The 19,452-nt window shown below is 45.3% G+C and overlaps 1 protein-coding gene across 1 annotated transcript in view; it reads right to left on the bottom strand.

The window, feature by feature from the left end:
• Positions 1-19,452, bottom strand: part of LRP1B (LDL receptor related protein 1B) — a 1,239,928-nt gene that overhangs the window by 505,223 nt on the left and 715,253 nt on the right. The window contains exon 14 of the mRNA XM_039494476.1: positions 17,476-17,665. Within this exon, the coding sequence (XP_039350410.1) occupies positions 17,476-17,665 (190 nt within the window). The remainder of the gene's footprint in view (positions 1-17,475; positions 17,666-19,452) is intronic.

The raw sequence follows: 19,452 nt of genomic DNA, 5'->3' as shown, positions 1-19,452 counted from the left end.
TCATGTCATTAAAAACCTGGTACAGCCATATTGCTTTCTTGTTATTCTTCCTACCTTTCATTCATGTTAAAATAGTGTGTTGTTGTGCCTTTAATACTCTCTTTGAGAGACTTCCACCTCTTCAGATCTCTTTTTTCCCTTATATTTTTTCTTCCCATGGGACATTACGTACCATTTCCCTGAGTTTGTTAAAGACAGCTTTTTTGCAGTCCATCATTCTTATTCTGCTGCTCTTATTCCTTCCTTTTTTTAGAATAATAAAATCTATCATTTTGTGCTTACTTCAACCCAAGTTGCCTTCTATCTTCAGAACGTACTGGAGATTGTGTTTTGTATAATACTTTTCCAACAGATATCCAGGCAGTTAAAGTCTCCCATTATTACCTGGTCTTGTGTTTTGGGTATTTCTGTTATTTGTTCTAGAAATGCCTCATCCACCTGCTCCTCTGATTTGGTGGTCTATAGTAGATCATTGCTATGTCATTGTCCCTATTTTCCCCCCTTTTATCTTCACCCAGAGACTTTCAAGTGCTCTGCTACTCACCTCCTTCTGAATCTCAAAACAACTGAATACATTCTTGATGTATAATGCAACAACTCCTTTTTTTACCTGCCTGTCCTTCTGAACAGGCTATAGTCCTGTATACCAATATTCCAGGCATGAAATTATCCCACCAAGTCTCTGTGATGCCAAATATGTCAAAAATTTGCTTGCATACAGAGACTTCTAGTTCTTCCTGTTTATTCCCTATACTCCTTGCATTTTTGTATAGAAATGTAAGCTGTTGAGCAGATTCCCCAACTGTATTCCCCCCGTCTTCTTTCTCCTATGACTCTATTGTAGTTTTTCATTCCATTCCCCCAATTTCCAGCCCTCTGTCAAGGTTACCTTGTAATGCTTACATAAGAAGAGACGGTTACTCACTGTAGTAACTGTTGTTCTTCGAGATGTGTTGCTCCTATCCATTCCAGTCAGGTGTGCGCGCCGCGCGTGCACGGCTCTCCGGAACATTTTTACCCTAGCAACTCCGGCGGGCCGGCTGGCGCCCCCTGGAGTGGCGCCGCTATGGCGCCTGTTATATACCCCAGCCGGCCCGTCCGCTCCTCAGTTCCTTCTTGCCGGCTACTCCGACAGTGGGGAAGGAGGGCGGGTCTGGAATGGATAGGAGCCACACATCTCAAAGAACAACAGTTACTACGAAAGTCTCTTCTTCTTCGAGTGATTGCTCCTATGCATTCCAGTCAGGTGAATCCCAAGCCTTACCTAGGCGGTGGGGTCAGAGTGAGACGTTGTGGAGTGTAATACTGCGGAGCCGAAGGCTGCATCGTCTCGTGATTGCTGCACCAACGCGTAGTGGGAGGCGAAGGTGTGGACAGAAGACCAGGTAGCCGCTCTACAGATGTCCTGGATGGGGACATGGGCCAGGAAGGCGGCCGACGAGGCGTGCGCTCTCGTCGAGTGAGCAGTGAGTCGGCATGGTGGCACGCGAGCAAGCTCGTAGCACGACCGAATACATGCTGTAACCCATGAGGAAATTCGTTGCGTGGAGACCGGCTCGCCCTTCATGCAGTCGGTGACTGCTATAAACAGCTGGGTCGAACGTCGGAAGGGCTTCGTCCGCTCGATGTAAAAGGCAAGCGCCCTGCGGACGTCCAGGGTGTGAAGCTGTTGCTCACGAGGTGAGGTATGCGGCTTCGGGAAGAAGACCGGGAGGAAGATCTCCTGGTTGAGGTGGAAGGCCGACACCACCTTAGGGAGGAAGGCCGGGTGTGGCCGAAGCTGCACCTTGTCTCCGTGGAAGACGGTGTATGGTGGACCAACCGTTAAAGCACGGAGCTCAGAGACTCGTCTCGCTGATGTAATTGCGACGAGGAAGGCTGTCTTCCAGGAGAGGTAGAGCAGAGAGCACGTGGCTAGAGGCTCGAAGGGGGGACCCATCAGCTTGGCCAGCACGAGGTTCAAATCCCAGGTCGGGGCAGGACGCCGCACCGGCGGGTACAAGTGATCCAGGCCTTTAAGGAAGCGGGAAACCATCTGGTTGGAGAAGATGGACCGACCTCCCGTAGGTGGACGAAAGGCGGACACTGCTGCCAGGTGTACCCTCAAGGAGGCGACCGCCAGACCTTGCTCCTTAAGGTACCAGAGGTAGTCCAGGATGGTAGGGACAGGGACTACGAAGGGATTGAGGCCTTGTTGGTCACACCAGAGCGCGAACCGCTTCCATTTCGCCAGACAGGTGGAGCGAGTGGAAGGCTTCCTACTCTCTAGCAGGACTCGCTGTACAGCCGCCGAACAGTCCCTCTCCGCGTGGGTCAACCACGCAGGTACCAAGCTGTAAGATGGAGGGACTGCAGGTTCGGATGGTGGAGTCTGCCGAAGTCCTGCGTGATGAGGTCCGGCCATAACGGAAGGGCGATGGGATCCCGAACGGAGAGCTCGAGCAGCAGGGTGTACCAATGTTGCCTCAGCCAGGCCGGAACCACGAGTATGACGCTGGCTCTGTCTCTCCGCAGCTTCTGTAGCACTTGGTGTACGAGCGGGAATGGAGGGAAGGCGTAGAGGAGGTGATCCTTCCAGGGGGAAAGGAAGGCGTCCGACAGGGAGCCCGGCGAGTGACCCCGGAACGAGCAAAACAGGTGGCACTTCCTGTTCGCCTTGGAGGTGAATAGGTCTATCTGGGGAAACCCCCACCTCCGGAAGATTGTGTGCACGACGTCGGGACGGAGAGACCACTCGTGGGAGAGGAACGACCTGCTGAGATGGTCGGCCAGCGTGTTCTGTTCTGCACTCCCGGAAGAAAGGACGCTTCCAGGTGAATCGAGTGGGTTACGCAGAAGTCCCACAGGAGCAGCGCTTCCTTGCGGAGGAGGGAGGAGCGGGCTCCGCCCTGCTTGTTCACGTAGAACATTGCCGGGGTGTTGTCCATGAACACTGTCACACAGCGGCCTTGCAGGCGGGTGCGGAAGGTGTGACACGCCAAACGGATCGCTCGCAGCTCGCGGATATTGATGTGTAGAGCGAGCTCTTGGGGCGACCAAAGGCCTTGGGTGTGAAGGTCGCCCAGGTGAGCTCCCCAACTGAGCGCTGAGGCATCCGGGGTCAGAGTGGCGGATGGACGAGGAGGGTGGAACGGGACTCCCGCACACACGACCTCCGGGTCGAGCCACCAGCGGAGGGACTCGAGGGTCAGCTTGGTGATCGTGACCACCATCTCGATGGGATCTCGATGCGGCCGGTAAACCGACGCGAGCCAAGACTGGAACGGGCGGAGGTGGAGCCGCGCGTACGCGGTGACATACGTACACGATGCCATGTGGCCCAGGAGGCGGAGGCAGGATCGCACCGTCATGGTCGGGAAGGTGACGAGGTCCCGGATGATGGAGACCATCGTCTGGTGCCGAGATCGCGGTAGGCAGGCGCGGGCCAACGAGGAGTCGAGGACTGCTCCAATGAACTCCACCCGCTGCGACGGAATCAAGGTGGACTTCTCGGCATTGATGAGAAGACCGAGTTGCTGAAAGAGGGACAGGATTTCTGTCATCTGGCCCATTACCAGGCGCCGAGACGTTCCGTGAACCAGCCAATCGTCGAGATACGGGTAGACGTGTATCTGACGACGGCGGAGGGCTGCGGCAACCACTGCCATGCACTTGGTAAACACCCTCGGTGCGGTGGATAGGCCGAATGGCAACACTGCGAACTGGTAGTGTGCGTTGTTCACCACGAAACGCAGGTAGCGTCGATGGGGAGGGTAGATCGCGACATGGAAGTAGGCGTCCTTCATGTCGAGGGTGGCAAACCAGTCTCCCGGATCCAGAGAGGGAATGATGGTCCCCAGAGTGACCATGTGAAACTTGGGCTTGAGCAGATATTTGTTCAGCTCTCGAAGGTCCAGGATAGGACGTAGCCCTCCTTTCGCTTTGGGGATGAGAAAATAACGGGAATAGAATCCCCTGCCCCGCCTGTCTTGAGGCACTGCCTCTATGGCACCCACACTCAACAGAGACTGGACCTCTTGTAAGAGGAGTTGCTCGTGAGAGGGGTCCCTGAAGAGGGACAGGGAGGGTGGGTGGGAAGGGGGGGGGCGAAACAAACTGAAGGCGGTATCCCGACTGGACTGTTTGAAGCACCCAGTTGTCCGTTGTTATTTGGGACCACGCCGAAAAGAAATGGGAAAGGCAGTTGTAAAACAAAAGGGTAGGATCCGGTAGGGAGAGTGATCGGCCGTCCTCGGGCGTCCCATCAAAAGGCCTGTTTGGACCCTTGGGGGGCCTTGGAAGGGGCCTGGTCCTGGTTGCGCCTGTTGCCGGATGGTCGACGGCGATTCGGGCCTGGTCGCCTGCTGTTGTACGGGCAGTACCGTTGTTGAGAGAAAGACCGGGAGGGTTGTTGCCGGAAGGACCTGCGCTGAGGAGCCGGTGTATGCATCCCGAGGGTGCGGATGGCGATGCGACCGTCCTTCAGGGTCTGGATCCGGGAATCAGTTTTCTCGGAGAAAAGACCCTGGGTGTCAAAGGGCAGGTCCTGCAATGTATACTGCACCTCCGGTGGCAGGGTGGAGGACTGCAGCCAGGAGATGCGCCGCATCGTCACCACTGACGCCAAGGTCCGAGCTCCCGAGTCCGCAGAGTCAAGGGCGGCCTGGATGGAGGACCTGGACGATTTCTTCCCCTCCTCCAACAACGCGGAGAACTCCTGGCGGGAGGCTGTTGGTAGGAGCTCTGTAAATTTTGCCAGGGACGCCATGATGTCATACATGTACCTGGTGAGGAGCACCATCTGGTTGGCGATGCGAAGTTGCAAGCCGCCAGCCGAGTAGACCTTGCGGCCTAACAGGTCCATTCGCCGCGCGTCCTTTGACTTTGGCGCAGGGGCAGGTTGACCATGCCTCTCCCTGTCGTTGACCGACTGAACGACCAACGAGTCCGGGGTCGGGTGAGTATACAGATACTCATAGCCCGTGGGGGGGTCTGAGTACTTGCGCTCAACCCCACGGGCCGTAGGAGGGATGGACGCAGGCGTCTGCCAGAGTGTGGTGGCATTCTTTTGTATCGTCCGAACGAACGGTAATGCCACGCGCACTGGAGCCTCCGCTCCAACGACATTTGTTATGGGGTCCTCGTCCTCCTGGACCTCCGCCACGGGGAGAGCCATGGCCATCGCGATGCGGCGAAGCAGGTCTTGGTGCGCCCTTAGGTCTATCGGCGGAGGATCCTTGGCAGATGCTCCGGCCACTGCCTCGTCAGGTGAGGACGACGAGGACAAGCCCTGGATGACAGCCTCCGTCGATGGACCTGCTGACTGCTTGTCGGCTGGGTTGGGCTGCGTGTGCCTCTGGGGGTCAGGCGGTATGGAAACCGCACCCGGTGATGAAGGGGCCGGTCAGCTGATGGTCGCCTCTGGTACCCTGCGCTCGGAGGCAGGGGCTCTTGGAGGGAATGGCAACCCCTGAGTCTCATACTGGGCCCAGGGAACCCAGAAGCCCCACTGCTGTGCCCCCTGAGGTTGACCGTGTGGGGTATGTGGCAGGTGCCCGTTACTGTCTGCCCCGGAAGCAACCGACGCGGGGCAGGATGGCCATGGAGGTGTCGAGGCGCTGACGGATTGCGCCGTCGAATGAGGCAGTCTGTCCCCGGACGGTGCCGAGGATCGGTGCCAGTCTGCACGGTACCGGGATGGTGACCGAGACAAACGTCCGCTGCGGTGCCGGGAGCTCGACCGGTGCCGGGAGCTCGACCGGGATCCGGACCTGTGGCGCCGGGAGCGGCTACGCGAGTCGCGGTGCCAGGAACGGTGCCGGGAAGTAGACCTCCGTCGGTGCTGATGCGAAGGCAATCGGGACCTGGAGCGACGCCGGGAGTGCGACCGGTACCGCGATGTCAAACGGTACCGGGACTGCGACCGGCATCAGGACGGCGACCGGTACCGTGATGGCGAGCAGTGCCGAGATCTCAAGTGACGGGACGGTGACCTGCGGCAGGACCGGGAACGTGACCGGGACCGGGAGCGTCGTCCGTGCCGTCTGTCCGGAGGGGAGGGCCGTATCATCATTGCCGGCTTTCCCGCCGAAACGGTGCCGGGGGCCGGAGGCTCGGTGCCTCTGTGAGCTCTATGAGCTTGCACGCCGTGGAGAAAGTCTCTGGCGTCGATGGCAGCCGGAGCTCAACCGCGGTCGGTGCCGGGGATCATGGCGGTGCCGGACTCGACGGCCCTTGCGGCGCCGGAGTCAACGGCCCGGTGCACGTCCTGTGCACAGCCACAGCGGGGACCGCAGGTGGCGCAATTGTCTTGGCTGCTGGGCCCTCAGCGTGGGACTTGGCACCCGCTTTCGCCGGCTTGCGCTTCCTTGATGGCGACAGGGAGCGGTGCCGGGCCTTCGGTGCCGGTGGCTGAGGTCGCGGAGTCTCGGTGCCGGAACGGCCCGGGGCCGGCGGTGCGCTCCGTACCGATGAAGCCTTCGGCGCCGGCGCGGACGGTGCCAGGGGCTGGAGCGAAGCCTCCATGAGGAGCTGCTTTAATCTTATGTCCCGCTCCTTACGCGTCCGGGGTTTGAAAGAGGAACAGATAGGGCACTTATCTGCCCTGTGACTCTCACCGAGGCAACGGAGGCAGGAGTCATGCGGATCCCCTACTGGCATAGGCCGCTGGCAAGATGCACAGGGCTTAAAGCCCGGTGCCTTGGGCATGAGCCCGCACCGGGGGAGGAAAGGGAGGGGAAACCCCCCTTAACCTTATCCTAAAAACTATCTATACTAATCACTAAACGAACTATATACACGAAAAAGTAGCGAGAGCTAGGGTTGTGGAGGACAGAGAGCACTCCACAGTTCCAACTGGCCGTCACGGGCGGTAAGAAGGAACTGAGGAGCGGACGGGCCGGCTGGGGTATATAACAGGCGCCATAGTGGCGCCACTCCAGGGGGCGCCAGCCAGCCCGCCGGAGTTGCTAGGGTAAAAATGTTCCGGAGAGCCGTGCACGCGCGGCGCGCACACCTGCCTGGAATGCATAGGAGCAATCACTCGAAGAAGAACATCTGTCTTCTGACAGTGGCCAATGCCAGGTGCCCCAGAGGAATGAAACAAAAAGGGAAATCATCAAGACCCATCTCCTAAGGCTTCAGAGTACAGTTTTGCATCCCTGCTCATCTTGGCTAAAAGCCATTGATGGCGCTATCGTTAATGAATTTACCTAGTTCTTTTTTGCACCCTGTTATAGTCTTGGCCTCCACAACATCCTCTGGCAAAGAGTTCCACAGATTTGTGTGTGTGTAGAAAAAAAATACTGCTGGCGCTATCGTTAAATGAATTTACCTAGTTCTTTTGCACCTTGTTATATAGTCTTGGCTCACACACATCCTGGCAAAAAGAGTTCACAGATTTGATTGAGTGAGTGAAAAGACTTTGTTTGTTTTAAACCTGCTGCCTATTAATTGCATTTGGTGAGCCCTATTTATTGTGCTATGAGAAGGAGTAAATGCGGGCTTTTATCACCTGCCCCCTTTGAACCCAGTTTAAATCCTTTCTCCCAAGTCGGTGTCCGAAGATGCTCTTCCTCTTCCTCATCAGGTGGGCTCCATTTCATCCCAGTATTCCTCCTTCAAGGCATAGCATTCCATGGTTGAGAAAACCAAATTCTTCTTTTTAATACATATGTATGTATGTTATATAATCAACTTTATATTATATAAAATTATATATGTATATACACACACAATTAAAGCTGAGAAACTAATGTCATCATATGACTCCAACATGATGCGATTCCAACCTACCACGTTTTGCATTGTTAACTGAAATGTGCTGTTCTGGGTTGGCTTAACAGTGCTCTATACTTCTCTAGGGAAACCGGGCAACTAGGGCCAATATGCCCATCGTTTTACTATTATGGTGGACAAAACTATGTGTCAGCTGAATCTAAGGAGGCCTGTGATGAGTTTCTTGCCAAAAGCAGAAGTTGCCTTTGGTTATGATGGCTTTAAATTGCTTGCAATATTCCTCTGGTAAATGTTCAATAAAACTGTTACATTTACTATATTAATGTGGTCATATTTTGATATGAAAGCTTGGTGATCTGCGATGAATTGTAAAATCGCTGAGGAGCAACTCTTGTGACAGAAGAGATTGAGTTGCTTTTGATCCTCACTATTAGGAGTGAATTTTGCATGGTGTTGTCTACTATGTTCATTAACTGTCTCTACAATCAAAGAATTCAGCGTAGGGTGTGACAATAACAATACTGAGTTTTTGGTTGTAATATAGAACTTTTTTTCCAGCCAGTTTACAAGTAGGATGTACTGTAGCTGGAGTCTAACAGATGGTCTTAGCAGGTTCCAATAGAGCCTCATTCACAGGAAGAGCCACACATGCAGAAGCTGTTGTGTGTAGAATGTCCAGAAGTTTATGATGAGACTCCTGGTCCTCCTCTAACAGAATTTGAAGTGTGTCGGCAATACATTTAATTAGATCCTAAAACTACTTGAAATCTTCACCTATAGAGGCTGGTGGAGGTATTACAGCCTCATCTGGTGACAATGCTGAAATATTTGTGTGGGATGTTACCTCCTTATCAGTTCTTGCCTCTTGCTCCTCAAAAGTCTCCTCTAGTAGGTATAGGAGGGGGCATCCATTGTTGTTCAGACTAATGACACTGTGCTCAAGATTTTTTTTTCCCCAAAGTTTTTCTCTCAGTATAGGTGAACAGTCTCTAGTACAATAGACAGGGGATCCCTGGACAGAAATCTGAGAATCAGTGGAATCATCCTCAATATAGTCCTGAGGAAATGTGCATAATGATGATGGAGATAAATGGTCTTCCTGACTGGTAGGTGTTTGACAGGTAAGAGGCCTCTGTGAGAGATGTGGCCTCAGTGACCCAGAAAATCTTGGGACAGGCAAGTGTACAGTATTGGCAAGTAGTGGAGATTCCTGCTCCTCTGAAATGAAAAGATCTCTGGAATATCTAAATGCCTGTAGTACATGAGCTGAAGTTGGACAGGACACTGTGCAGTGCCCTCTACCATCTCAGTTCTTCCACTGACAACCCAGAGATACAAAACAAAAAGATTCTGAAAAGAAAGGGGAAGGAGGACAGGAAATGTGAATATGCAGACCCATCTCAAAGAACTCTGGTTATAAGTAAGTAACATTCATTTCTTTGAGTTGCTTTGTATATTCACACTTGTTGGTAGTTTGATAAACAGGACTGAAAATAAGATGGAGCAGGGAACAGAGTCCAAATTAAAGAGAAACCAATGCACTGCTCCACCAAATCTACCATCAGCCCTTGAAGCCAAATCAAGAGCATAATGTTCAGTAAAAGTATGCACAGAACTCCAAGTTTAAGCCCTGAAAATTTCAGTAACTGTGACTTGCTTAAGACAAGTAAAAGATGCTGCCACGGCTCTGGTGTAATGAGATCGTACTGTTATAGGTAAACATGTAACTTTACTAATAGTAAATGTCTATCAGGGATGGTCTAGACAGTATTTGGTCCTGCCAAGAGGGCGGGAACTGGACTCTATGACCTCTCGAGGTCCCTTCCAGTCCTAGAGTCTATGAATCTATGAATCTATAATACATTGTTTTAATGCATTTAGAAATAGTCTGGAAGTACACAATATAACCCATATAAATGGATATAAAAGGATAAATGGACACAAATCAGAAATTAGGAATGGCAATATACAAAAACCTGTAGGAGAACACTTCAACCTCCCTGGCCACACAATAGCAGATTTTAAGGTGGCCATCCTACAGCAAAAAAACTTTAGGACCAGACTCCAAAGAGAAACTGCTGAGCTCTAGTTCATCTGCAAATTTAACACCATCAGTTTAGGACTAAACAAAGACTGTGAATGGCTTGCCAATTACAGAACCAGTTTCTCCTCCCTTGGTTTTCACACCTCAGCTGCTGGAACAGGGCCCCATCCTCCCTGATTGATCTAACCTCGTTATCTCTAGCTTGCTTCTTGCTTGCTTATATATACACACCTGCCCCTGGAAATTTCCACTGCTTGCATCCGAAGAAGTGGGTATTCACCCACGAAAGCTCATGCTGCAAAACATCTGTTAGTCTATAAGGTGCCACAGGATTCTTTGCTGCTAATATAACCCATGTGATTCTTAGCATAAAACACAAATAATTTAGATTATTTTCAAAAAACTTTTAGTACTATGCAAATGATATGCAATAGCTCTTCTTGCATCCAAAGTATGTAAAACAGATCCTGCCGTATTAGTATGTGGATTTGGAAAAAAAGATACTGGCAAAGTAATTGTCTGATTGATGTGAAATTCAGAAACCACTTTTGGCAAAAACCTGGGATCAGGTCTAAGACCCATTTTATCTTTATGAAAGGATGTAAATGTCAGGCCAGCCATCAAGGCATTTAATTCACTCACCTTTCTGGCTGGTATTATGGCACTAATGAATGCTGTCTTGAAAGAAAAATAATAGAAAGAAAATTCAGCCAATGATTCAGCAGGTGGTTTCATGAATGTAGATAGGATCAAATTAAGATCCCAAGGAGGGACATATTTGATACATATTTGATAACCCCTTCATAAACTTCTTAACCATAATATGCATGAACGGTGATCTTCTGTGAATGAAAGTATGCTAAGATTAGATATCTGCCAAATGAACTTTCAAAGATGATTTAGATCAGTGGTTCTCAATCTTTCCAGACTACTGTACCCTTTCAGAATTCTGATTTGTCTTGTGTACCCCAAGTTTCACCTCACTTAAAAACTACTTGCTTACAAAATCAGACATAAAAATACAAAAGTGTCACAGCACACTATTACTGAAAATTTGCTTATTTTGTCTGTATAAAATTTTAGTTTGTACTGATTTTGATAGTGCTTTTTATGTAGCCTGTTGTAAAGCTAGGCAAATATATAGATAAGTACCCCTGGTTGAGAACCATTAATTTAGATAACCACTCAATTTTTAAACACATTACATATTCCAAACCAGAAACTATAGAAGCTTATACAAGAGAATCAATTTTTTCCTACATTCGAACCATGAATCTGCACCATTTCAAACACCACTTTCTGGAACTGTCCCTGCTAAGATGATCAGCATTCACATTGTTCTCTTCTACTAAATGGAGAGCCATTGTATAAATGCTGTGGCGAATGCAACAGTCCTATAGTCTGATTGCATCTGTGAATAGCAGAGCAGAGTAAGCAGCCACATTGATTGATATAATACATAATGGATGTATTGGCCATTGCTACTTGCACAATCCTCCCATGTAAGTGAGGGAGGAATAATCTGAGGGACAGACAAATAGCTCTTAACTCCAACATGTTGAAGTTCAAACGTTGCTCTTGAGAAGCTCAGTAAACTTGAACTGTTAGATGACTCAGATGCACCTTCCAACCATTGCTTTATGCATCTGACGTTATCCTTACCTATAATGAAGGGGGGTTGAACGGGACACCTGTGAGAACACTATCCCAGTCTGACCACCATGTCAATGAGTTCAGAATGTTTCAAAGCATGTTGACTAATCTTTGAAGATTGTCCACATCTGGTCTATAGACCTGAGACATCCAATGCTGCACTGGCCTCATTCTGAGATGTACATATGAAGTCATATAAGAAATAGCTGACATGAGACCCATGAGACTGACAAATAAAATTATCTTTTGAATGTGACATATTTGAATATTTAAAACATACTGCACTATTTTTTTTTTTAAATCTATCCTCTGGTACAAAGGCTTTCCCTGCTACTGAGTCCAATATGGAGCCTATGAATAAAATTATCTGAGTTATATGGAGATTCAACTGTATGACATACGGAAGTAGTCATAGGTCTGAAAAATGGGTGAATGTAAAATTAATATGGCTTAATAGATTCTTTGCAAATAGCAGAATTCAACAGCCAATCGTCTAAATATATTAACAAAAATACCCTGCTTTCTCAAATGAGACACTACCACAGAGAGGTGGTAAGACATACAGAAAGACATAGCCTGCTGCCGCTGTTGTTGACATTTTTGATTTGACAAGAAATAATCCAAGTAAGATTACAGATAATACTAGCATGATAACGGAAAGAAGGATTAGAAAAGGTCTCCTGCTTAAAGAAATCAAATCCAAAGAGTGGGCCATCAATCTTGTCTCCAGCTTTTCTAGTAACTCATCTTTCTTGTCACTGAAAACACTATCTCCTTTGATGGGGAGATCTTCCACTTTAATTCTAGTATTCAATGCCAAAGGAAAGGAATGAGGCCAAGCATGTCTCCTCACAGTAACTACAGAAGCCAAAGCTTTAGAAGAAGTGTCTAAGGCATCAAATAAAGCCCTGATAATGTGCAATGTTTTGACCCTCTATTAAGATCTCATTTGCTGATCTCCTTTTATCATCCATCAAATCTTGCACAATTGCCACAGGTGGAATTGATGGTGGCCTATAACAGTTTTGTAATTTGCCACACTCATACCAAGAGAGGACGTGGGGAATGCTTTAATGGACACTCCTTGGAGAACATTCTACCATTAGGCACCACTAGGCGGAACAAAACCCAAAGTATGAATATGCATAGCCACTCGAAGGATGATTTTTTTTTAGTCTTTCTTTTATGTCATGATATGGTTATAATTCTACACTGTAATGTCCAGAGATGTTGTTTTGAAATCTGTCTGATAAAAACCTAATTTTCCAAAATTAAATTAGGTTTGTCCAGGTTTATGGACTCAAATTAGGAAACATCTTTCTGCTGTGACTGAATATGACAATCAAGGATTGTTTTAGTGTTCCACTGGGGAATAAATTAATTAGAAAATTGGATTATAAATAATAAATCAATCTGTGGATCATGATGAAAAAAGGACAGGTAAGATGAGCTAGTTCATGGACAATAAAAACTATCCCTGAACCAACAGATTTGCTTATATAATTATTGTTAAAGGATATCTGCCTTATTTAGTTCCTACGGAAATCTTTTATCACACCTACAACATTAAAGGCATCCAGGTGGCTGACAATATAGGGGGAAAAAAAGGCTTAGTGTTACGGTAAGATTTTGGGCATTGTAGTTAATGAGAAGTGGATATAATAAAAGCTGACAAAAATGTTGGCATTGATTTAACCTTTATCTATGTTTCGACAAATGACATTCCCTGGCAGAAGAACCAAAGTATCTACAGTCATTTTTTTTTAGTATAGTTATATGTGACAAACAGAAATTAAGGTGGAAAGACAGTTCTTTTGTGTCATTAATTCTCCTTGAGACTCCCAGAGGTGAACCAGAAAAACTGCCAATTATATTGGTCACTGTGATGATTAAATCCTGATATGACAGTTGCTCAATAAGATGTACCATTCCTGTGGAAGGATTAGAAAGATGTAAATGCCAAGTGTTTTATACCTAATGATATTTTTTCCCTCCATTCTTCTTACACCAGTAATAATGTTTTCACTTCTGTACTTAACAGAAAATGATAAATAAACAATTGCAAAAGTCCTCAGAAATCATAACTTTCACTCAACATCAAAATGAACCAAACTAGTTTTGAGGATTGAAAAATGTTTGGTTAATGTAAAACAAATTAAATAATGTATACTTAAACTTTCTGGAACTGATCCACCCTGTTCTCTCCATCTCATAGTCCCTCAAATTTCAAAACAAGTTCTTCATTCAGAAAGCTTAAGGTCTAAACCTCCTAGCTTTATTTAGGACTCAAAGACAAATATCCAAATATTGCATGAAAGACTATTCCCTTTTTACAGCTACACCAGCCAAAATCCAAAGTACTGAAAACTGCTGGATACAATCTAATCTCGTAATATTTCCAGCTAAAAGAGGAACAGATACATTAGAACACATTTTGGATAAGCAGCTGAACCTCAGCAATGTTAGCCCAATAGATTCTCAAAATCTTTACAGGGTCATTCATTGTGCAAACCAATGAACCCAAGTAACTCGGAAATCAAAGAAAATATCAAAAGTCCTGAAAACAAATACAAACCATAATAAAACAGACATTTTAAAGGCTTGTAAAAATGCAAGAGAAAACAATACATGAAAAATTTTGATATGAGAATGAGTTTCTCAGATAATCACACCAACGAGAAGGGTGATCAGCCCAAAGGGTAGTCACAAAACAGTGGGGAAAGGCAAAAAACACAGCAGTCTGGCTCTGAAGTACTTCAGCCAGCAACCCTGCTCTTTTTACTCCAGTGGGGTGTCTTAAAGCAGACATGCAGAATTAAAATAAATGGCTAGATTCAGATTCAAATTAAAGGTTTCAAGGTTAATGCATATAGAGCATTAAATACAGTGGATTAAATTAGCGGTAGCCTAAATGACAAAACATATGAAATTAATTCTAAGCAAGTATTCAAAGAGAGGGTGACAATGGAATTGCTGAAGAGACTCCTAGGCTGGCAATATCTCATGAAACAGTAGTACAATGCAGAAATAAGACTGTTCTGTGGCATCAGCTGTGAACTGTTTCCAAGGCCCTTACTGTTCAGCTACCAGACATTTCAAGAATAAAATGTTTACAAGACAGCTTTTATTTTCTGACATCCTCTCCCCAGTTACTGCTTTTAAAATGATTATCCTGTTTCTTAACATTTGCATTAGTTTTTAACCGCTACACTGAGATTTTGCTTAAGGTCTAAAGTAGGGAAGGATTCCATTTTAATTCAGTAAAAATGGGGCTATATTCTGAAGTCATAATGACACAGTTACCTTGCATCCATGTAGTACACATATAAAAATGTTGTATTATGTAATATGGATTGGGTTAATCCTCTTATTCAAATGGTACACTGAAGTATTTACAACTAGTTAGCAATTCCTTCAGCTCTATATTTTCATGAATATGTTGGCTTGTGCCTTACCACAAGCCTAATGGTGTCAAATATAGTCAAATATCAGAGAGGTAGCCGTGTTAGTCTTTGCTGCAAATATAGTCAAAGATGTGTAAGCCAAAGAGCCTAGCTTTAGTATTATACCATATGGTAGATATAGATAGGTGTATAGATAGATATAAATTCATCAAACATACGATTGTATTTTTATCTTGATGATAACCTAATGTAATAGTTTGCTTAAATTATTGATATTATTACATACATGAAACATATATGAGCATGAACTATGCAACAACTATCAGCCACATTTTCAAAAGGGCTCAGCAAACAATAACTCCTCTATTGGCATTGTTCTCAGTGTAAGTGATCGGGTGCTAAGTTATTTTGAAACCATTTTTCCAACTGTGAGCATTGAGCTCTTTTGAAAATCTGACTCGAAACTGACTCCATATTTTAGGTAACTGTGTTCAATTTTATGCTCTACATTAGCAGAAAAAGCCTTGAGCCATCTTGGTCCATGACTATGGGAGTGGATCAGAGTACTTGAAAGAGTGCCTGGACTAAGGGGTGGACTGTTATGCAAAAGCTGATAGCCTTGAACCCTGTGTGACAAATGTGATGACGCTTGGTAGTAAATGTACCCCAAAATATGGTCTATGAATTGAATTTCTGAATTAGTGTGTTGGAATGTCTCAGAGGGGAAACGACAATTTAAGTTCACACACACGACTAGTGACTGAAAGCCATTAAGGCTGAATGGGTCTAAATGCCAAACAATGGAGCTGTTGTCACAGAGGCCCTCTTTTACATAGACTCACTAGCAGACTGGGAAACACTAGTCTGGGACGTCATACTTTGGTGTCCTGTCACAAAAATAATTCATCAGTACAGTAACTGGGCCCCGGCATACAAAAGGACAGTGGGGCTTTGAGAAAATGGTGGCTCAGAATGAAAGAGATATTTTCTGGAAGACAAAATAGGATCAGGAAGGATCCCAAGAGTGCCCTGACTTCCTAAAAGAATGTAAATTCAGTCTGTTCTTTTCCTGTAACTCAAGAGGAAAGCCTATCTAACTTTGCTTGTAGTGAAGAGTAAGATCAGATGAGACTGGTAGGCTGTCGTTTCTAAATCATTTTCTCTAATGCTTTGCTCCATTTCCTAACAAACATACTGATTTTAAGAAGGATGTTGGTCACTATATCACTGGTCACAGACTCCCAAAGGAAGAAATGAAGGTGTCCAACCAGACCTGCATGATAAGAAAAAACTGAGTTTGATGGGGCATTATACTGAGGTTAAGAAATTTCACTGCAAGACAGGTAAAGGCATGAGGCTTAACACCTGGGGGTGGGGGGTATACTCAGAGAGACCAGTAAAGGGACAGAGGTGCAATCAGCCTGTAACCATGACAGTCACTAATGTAATATGTTGACTGCGGCTGAACAAGGCTTATTTTAGAGCTATAGTATAATAATCAATAGGCATAATATATGATGAATATTATAGATATTTAACACATAGATGAATGTTACAGCATTTCATTTCATTTTAGGTTCAGTTCTGCTTGAAAATTATATGGAGTGCCTCATATAAAAGATTAAATAGATGAGCCACATGGGAGACTTTGATGTTCTATGGAAACTGGAAGCATTATTCTACTTTTATTCCAGACAAAGAATGATAGCCCTATCTGATTCTGTTCTTTTGAAGATCGTTACACACATTCTTAATATATTGATCAAACAGTTCCACAAGTTCGTATTTGTATCTAAAACTATAGCAGATGCTGTTATTTTGTTATACTGTAGCTATCCTTTGGAGGGGTTCTCAGATCTGAGTTTCTGCTATTTAAGCTCCAACTAAAGCTATGTCTGGGTCGGTATTTCATATTGTAAGACAATAATCCCTACTTTGTGTTGTAGACAAGTAATAAGAACCCAAGTAATTTCTTCACTGAACATAATTGTAAACTAACCTGTGAGCTAGGAATCACATTATCTGAACCACATCCATGTTTTTTCTTTATGACCTTTTATTTGAGGAGGAAAACTTCTCCTCTGATTTAAGTTATGGTATATGCTTCCCCCTACTGATCAATCAATGCAGCACAGCAGAGCATCATTGCACAGTCTCAGCTGACTGAGGCACTGAATTATGCTGTAGTGGAGCTGATGAAGATCAAGGAGGAGGAGAAGAAAATTACAAACGAAAAAAGACAGAAATTTTTTCTGGTATTGCCGGCCACTGAGAAAAGGTAGCTACAACAGTATCTTTAATATAATTGAACAAGAAATAGGTATTATGTACTGTATTTCAAGATTCCTTTCACTGGTATGGAAAAACTGGCAATCCAGAAAGACTGTGTGAACACACATCCAACAACTGTAGCTACATATAATATTGTGAGTCAATGTAGTTGGCAGGCAGGAACAAGGAAATGATGAATTTTAAGATCATGTAAGGGGCTGAAACCCCATAAAATATCTTTATATCACCCCATATTTTCATTGACTTTGAATCCAGCTGTTTTCCTCCAAACATTGAGGAAGCATGAGAAAAATATTCAGTATATATAACTATTGTGAAATACTGTTTGGTGTGAAACCCTGTAGAGAAGTTACATATTGTCAATACCTTGCTGCTTGTAGCGATCATAAATCTGAAGCCCAAAGAGAGGTGGTCTCTCACTTCTTAGTAACGTCACATTCCTCATCAGCAGATCCAACTGAAAAATAGAGCCATTCATATAATCTGTCCAGAAAATATAATTTCCATGATGTGATAGCCCAAAAGGATGATTCAGCTCCTTCCCATTGTAGACTACCTGCAATTAAATAATGTGAACTGAATATTGGTCAGAATTGAAATGTTTTAGTATACATGTCAGACTAGGGAAAAGAAGACAGAAAGCTCAGAAATGAGCAACTCTGTCCATACACAAAGATTTCATTCATAACATACAGTACAATCAAAGTTTGATTCTAATAGACTTGATATTCCAATATCCCCAATGTTTTTCATACATTTTAATAGACTCTAAATAGAGGCCCTATTCTGATAATCCACATGTATCCTTTTTTTTGTCTTGAGTTTCTACCTTGTGGCTTTATGGGTGGCATTGGTATATCACTCGGTTATTTACCTTCTTCCAGTGACCTACATTGTTAAATGGAACTGAGTTATTGAAGTTGGAGGAGAATACACATCATGGTCCCTGAAATAAGGCAACCTTTCAAATTAAATGCATTTTCCATGAATACCTGAATCTTTCCTAGTCTCTGGAGTTATGTGTAAAATCCTATCTTCAGTACAGAGGCCGAAAAGTTGCTGTAAAACTCACTTCACAGCCACCACTCCAGTCTCAGGACTGCCTTGGTGACAAATGCAGCTCCTCACAATGGACTACATCATATAGAGGCAGTTAAAAAACTTGGTTTTTTTTCCTCTGTAAAGTTTAGATGAAAATGGGGAGGAAAGTATTTTAATCTAAATTTTCAACACAAAATTTTGACTTTTGGCAGAAATTCAAATACCAAAATTTATGTCCAAACCCCAAAATATGTCTTTTTGTTAATGCCTCTATAGTGCCTCATGAGAATTGTAGTCTGGGTTTCTCAAGCTCCCATTCTCCTCTATCCCTTGACGGGCAACATTTCCCATGATGCACCACTGTCTCCCTTCTTGGAAAGGGAAAGCAGTGCATCATGGAAGTTCCTGGCCATCCAGTTTCATAGAAAATGTAGTTCATCTGGGTAGCCTGGCCAATAGAGAAGAATGGGGAGATAAGGCATTCAAATGACAATTCTCATGTGCAGCATTTCCAAATCAAAATATTTTGATTTTCAGGCATTTTCACAATGACAAAAAAGCTAAATTTTCCACAAAAACACAGTTTCAACAGAAAATTTTAAACCATCCCTACTGGTGCATCTGTACAGTCTTCTTTACTCACCGTAATTCCCCACTGTACTGGCAGACAAGGATGAGAGAGATCTTTGAGTGCAGCCAAGCTATACTCAGAACAAGGCCTGCAGAGGGACATGCTGCATTGCATTCTCCCAAACTAGATGGTGGGCAGAGGCCAATTTAGCCCTCAGTAAAAGTTAAAGCAACCTCAGGGCTAGTCCAACCTTTACCAGCCGCAATGGCTTCCTAGGAGCTTTTCTGTTATCCCAGGATTGGTAGGATGCAAGGCTCTATGACCATGCTTTTCCTACCCCCAACATGTCCTTTATGCTGGGGCATGCGGTGGAGTTGGGGGAGGGAGAAAAAGCAAAAAAGAGCACCCCAGCTGTGCTTTTGGAGCAACCCCTTGACACTGCTGGAGTGGCACAAATAGGACAGAGCTGAAGCAAATCCATCTGCACAAATGTTTTGGCATTACATAAGCAACACAATGAGGTTATGCAGGAGGAAGCACCAATGGAGCAATCATGTATACAAGGGTAGTCTCCACAACTGCTATGTAGGGATCTGCATACTGTTCCCAAGTAGGCTAGCACATAGGATGGAATAAGCACGGGCTAGAACAGAGATCACAGGATCTGTGAGTGTGTAGATCCTGTGGCCCTCACACTCTGCTCAAGGGTACAGACAGTCTGTGTGCTATTC

This window comes from Mauremys reevesii, linkage group 11, assembly GCF_016161935.1.
Source record: "Mauremys reevesii isolate NIE-2019 linkage group 11, ASM1616193v1, whole genome shotgun sequence".
Classification (NCBI taxonomy): domain Eukaryota; kingdom Metazoa; phylum Chordata; order Testudines; family Geoemydidae; genus Mauremys; species Mauremys reevesii.
This window is presented reverse-complemented; position numbering and strand designations above follow the sequence as displayed.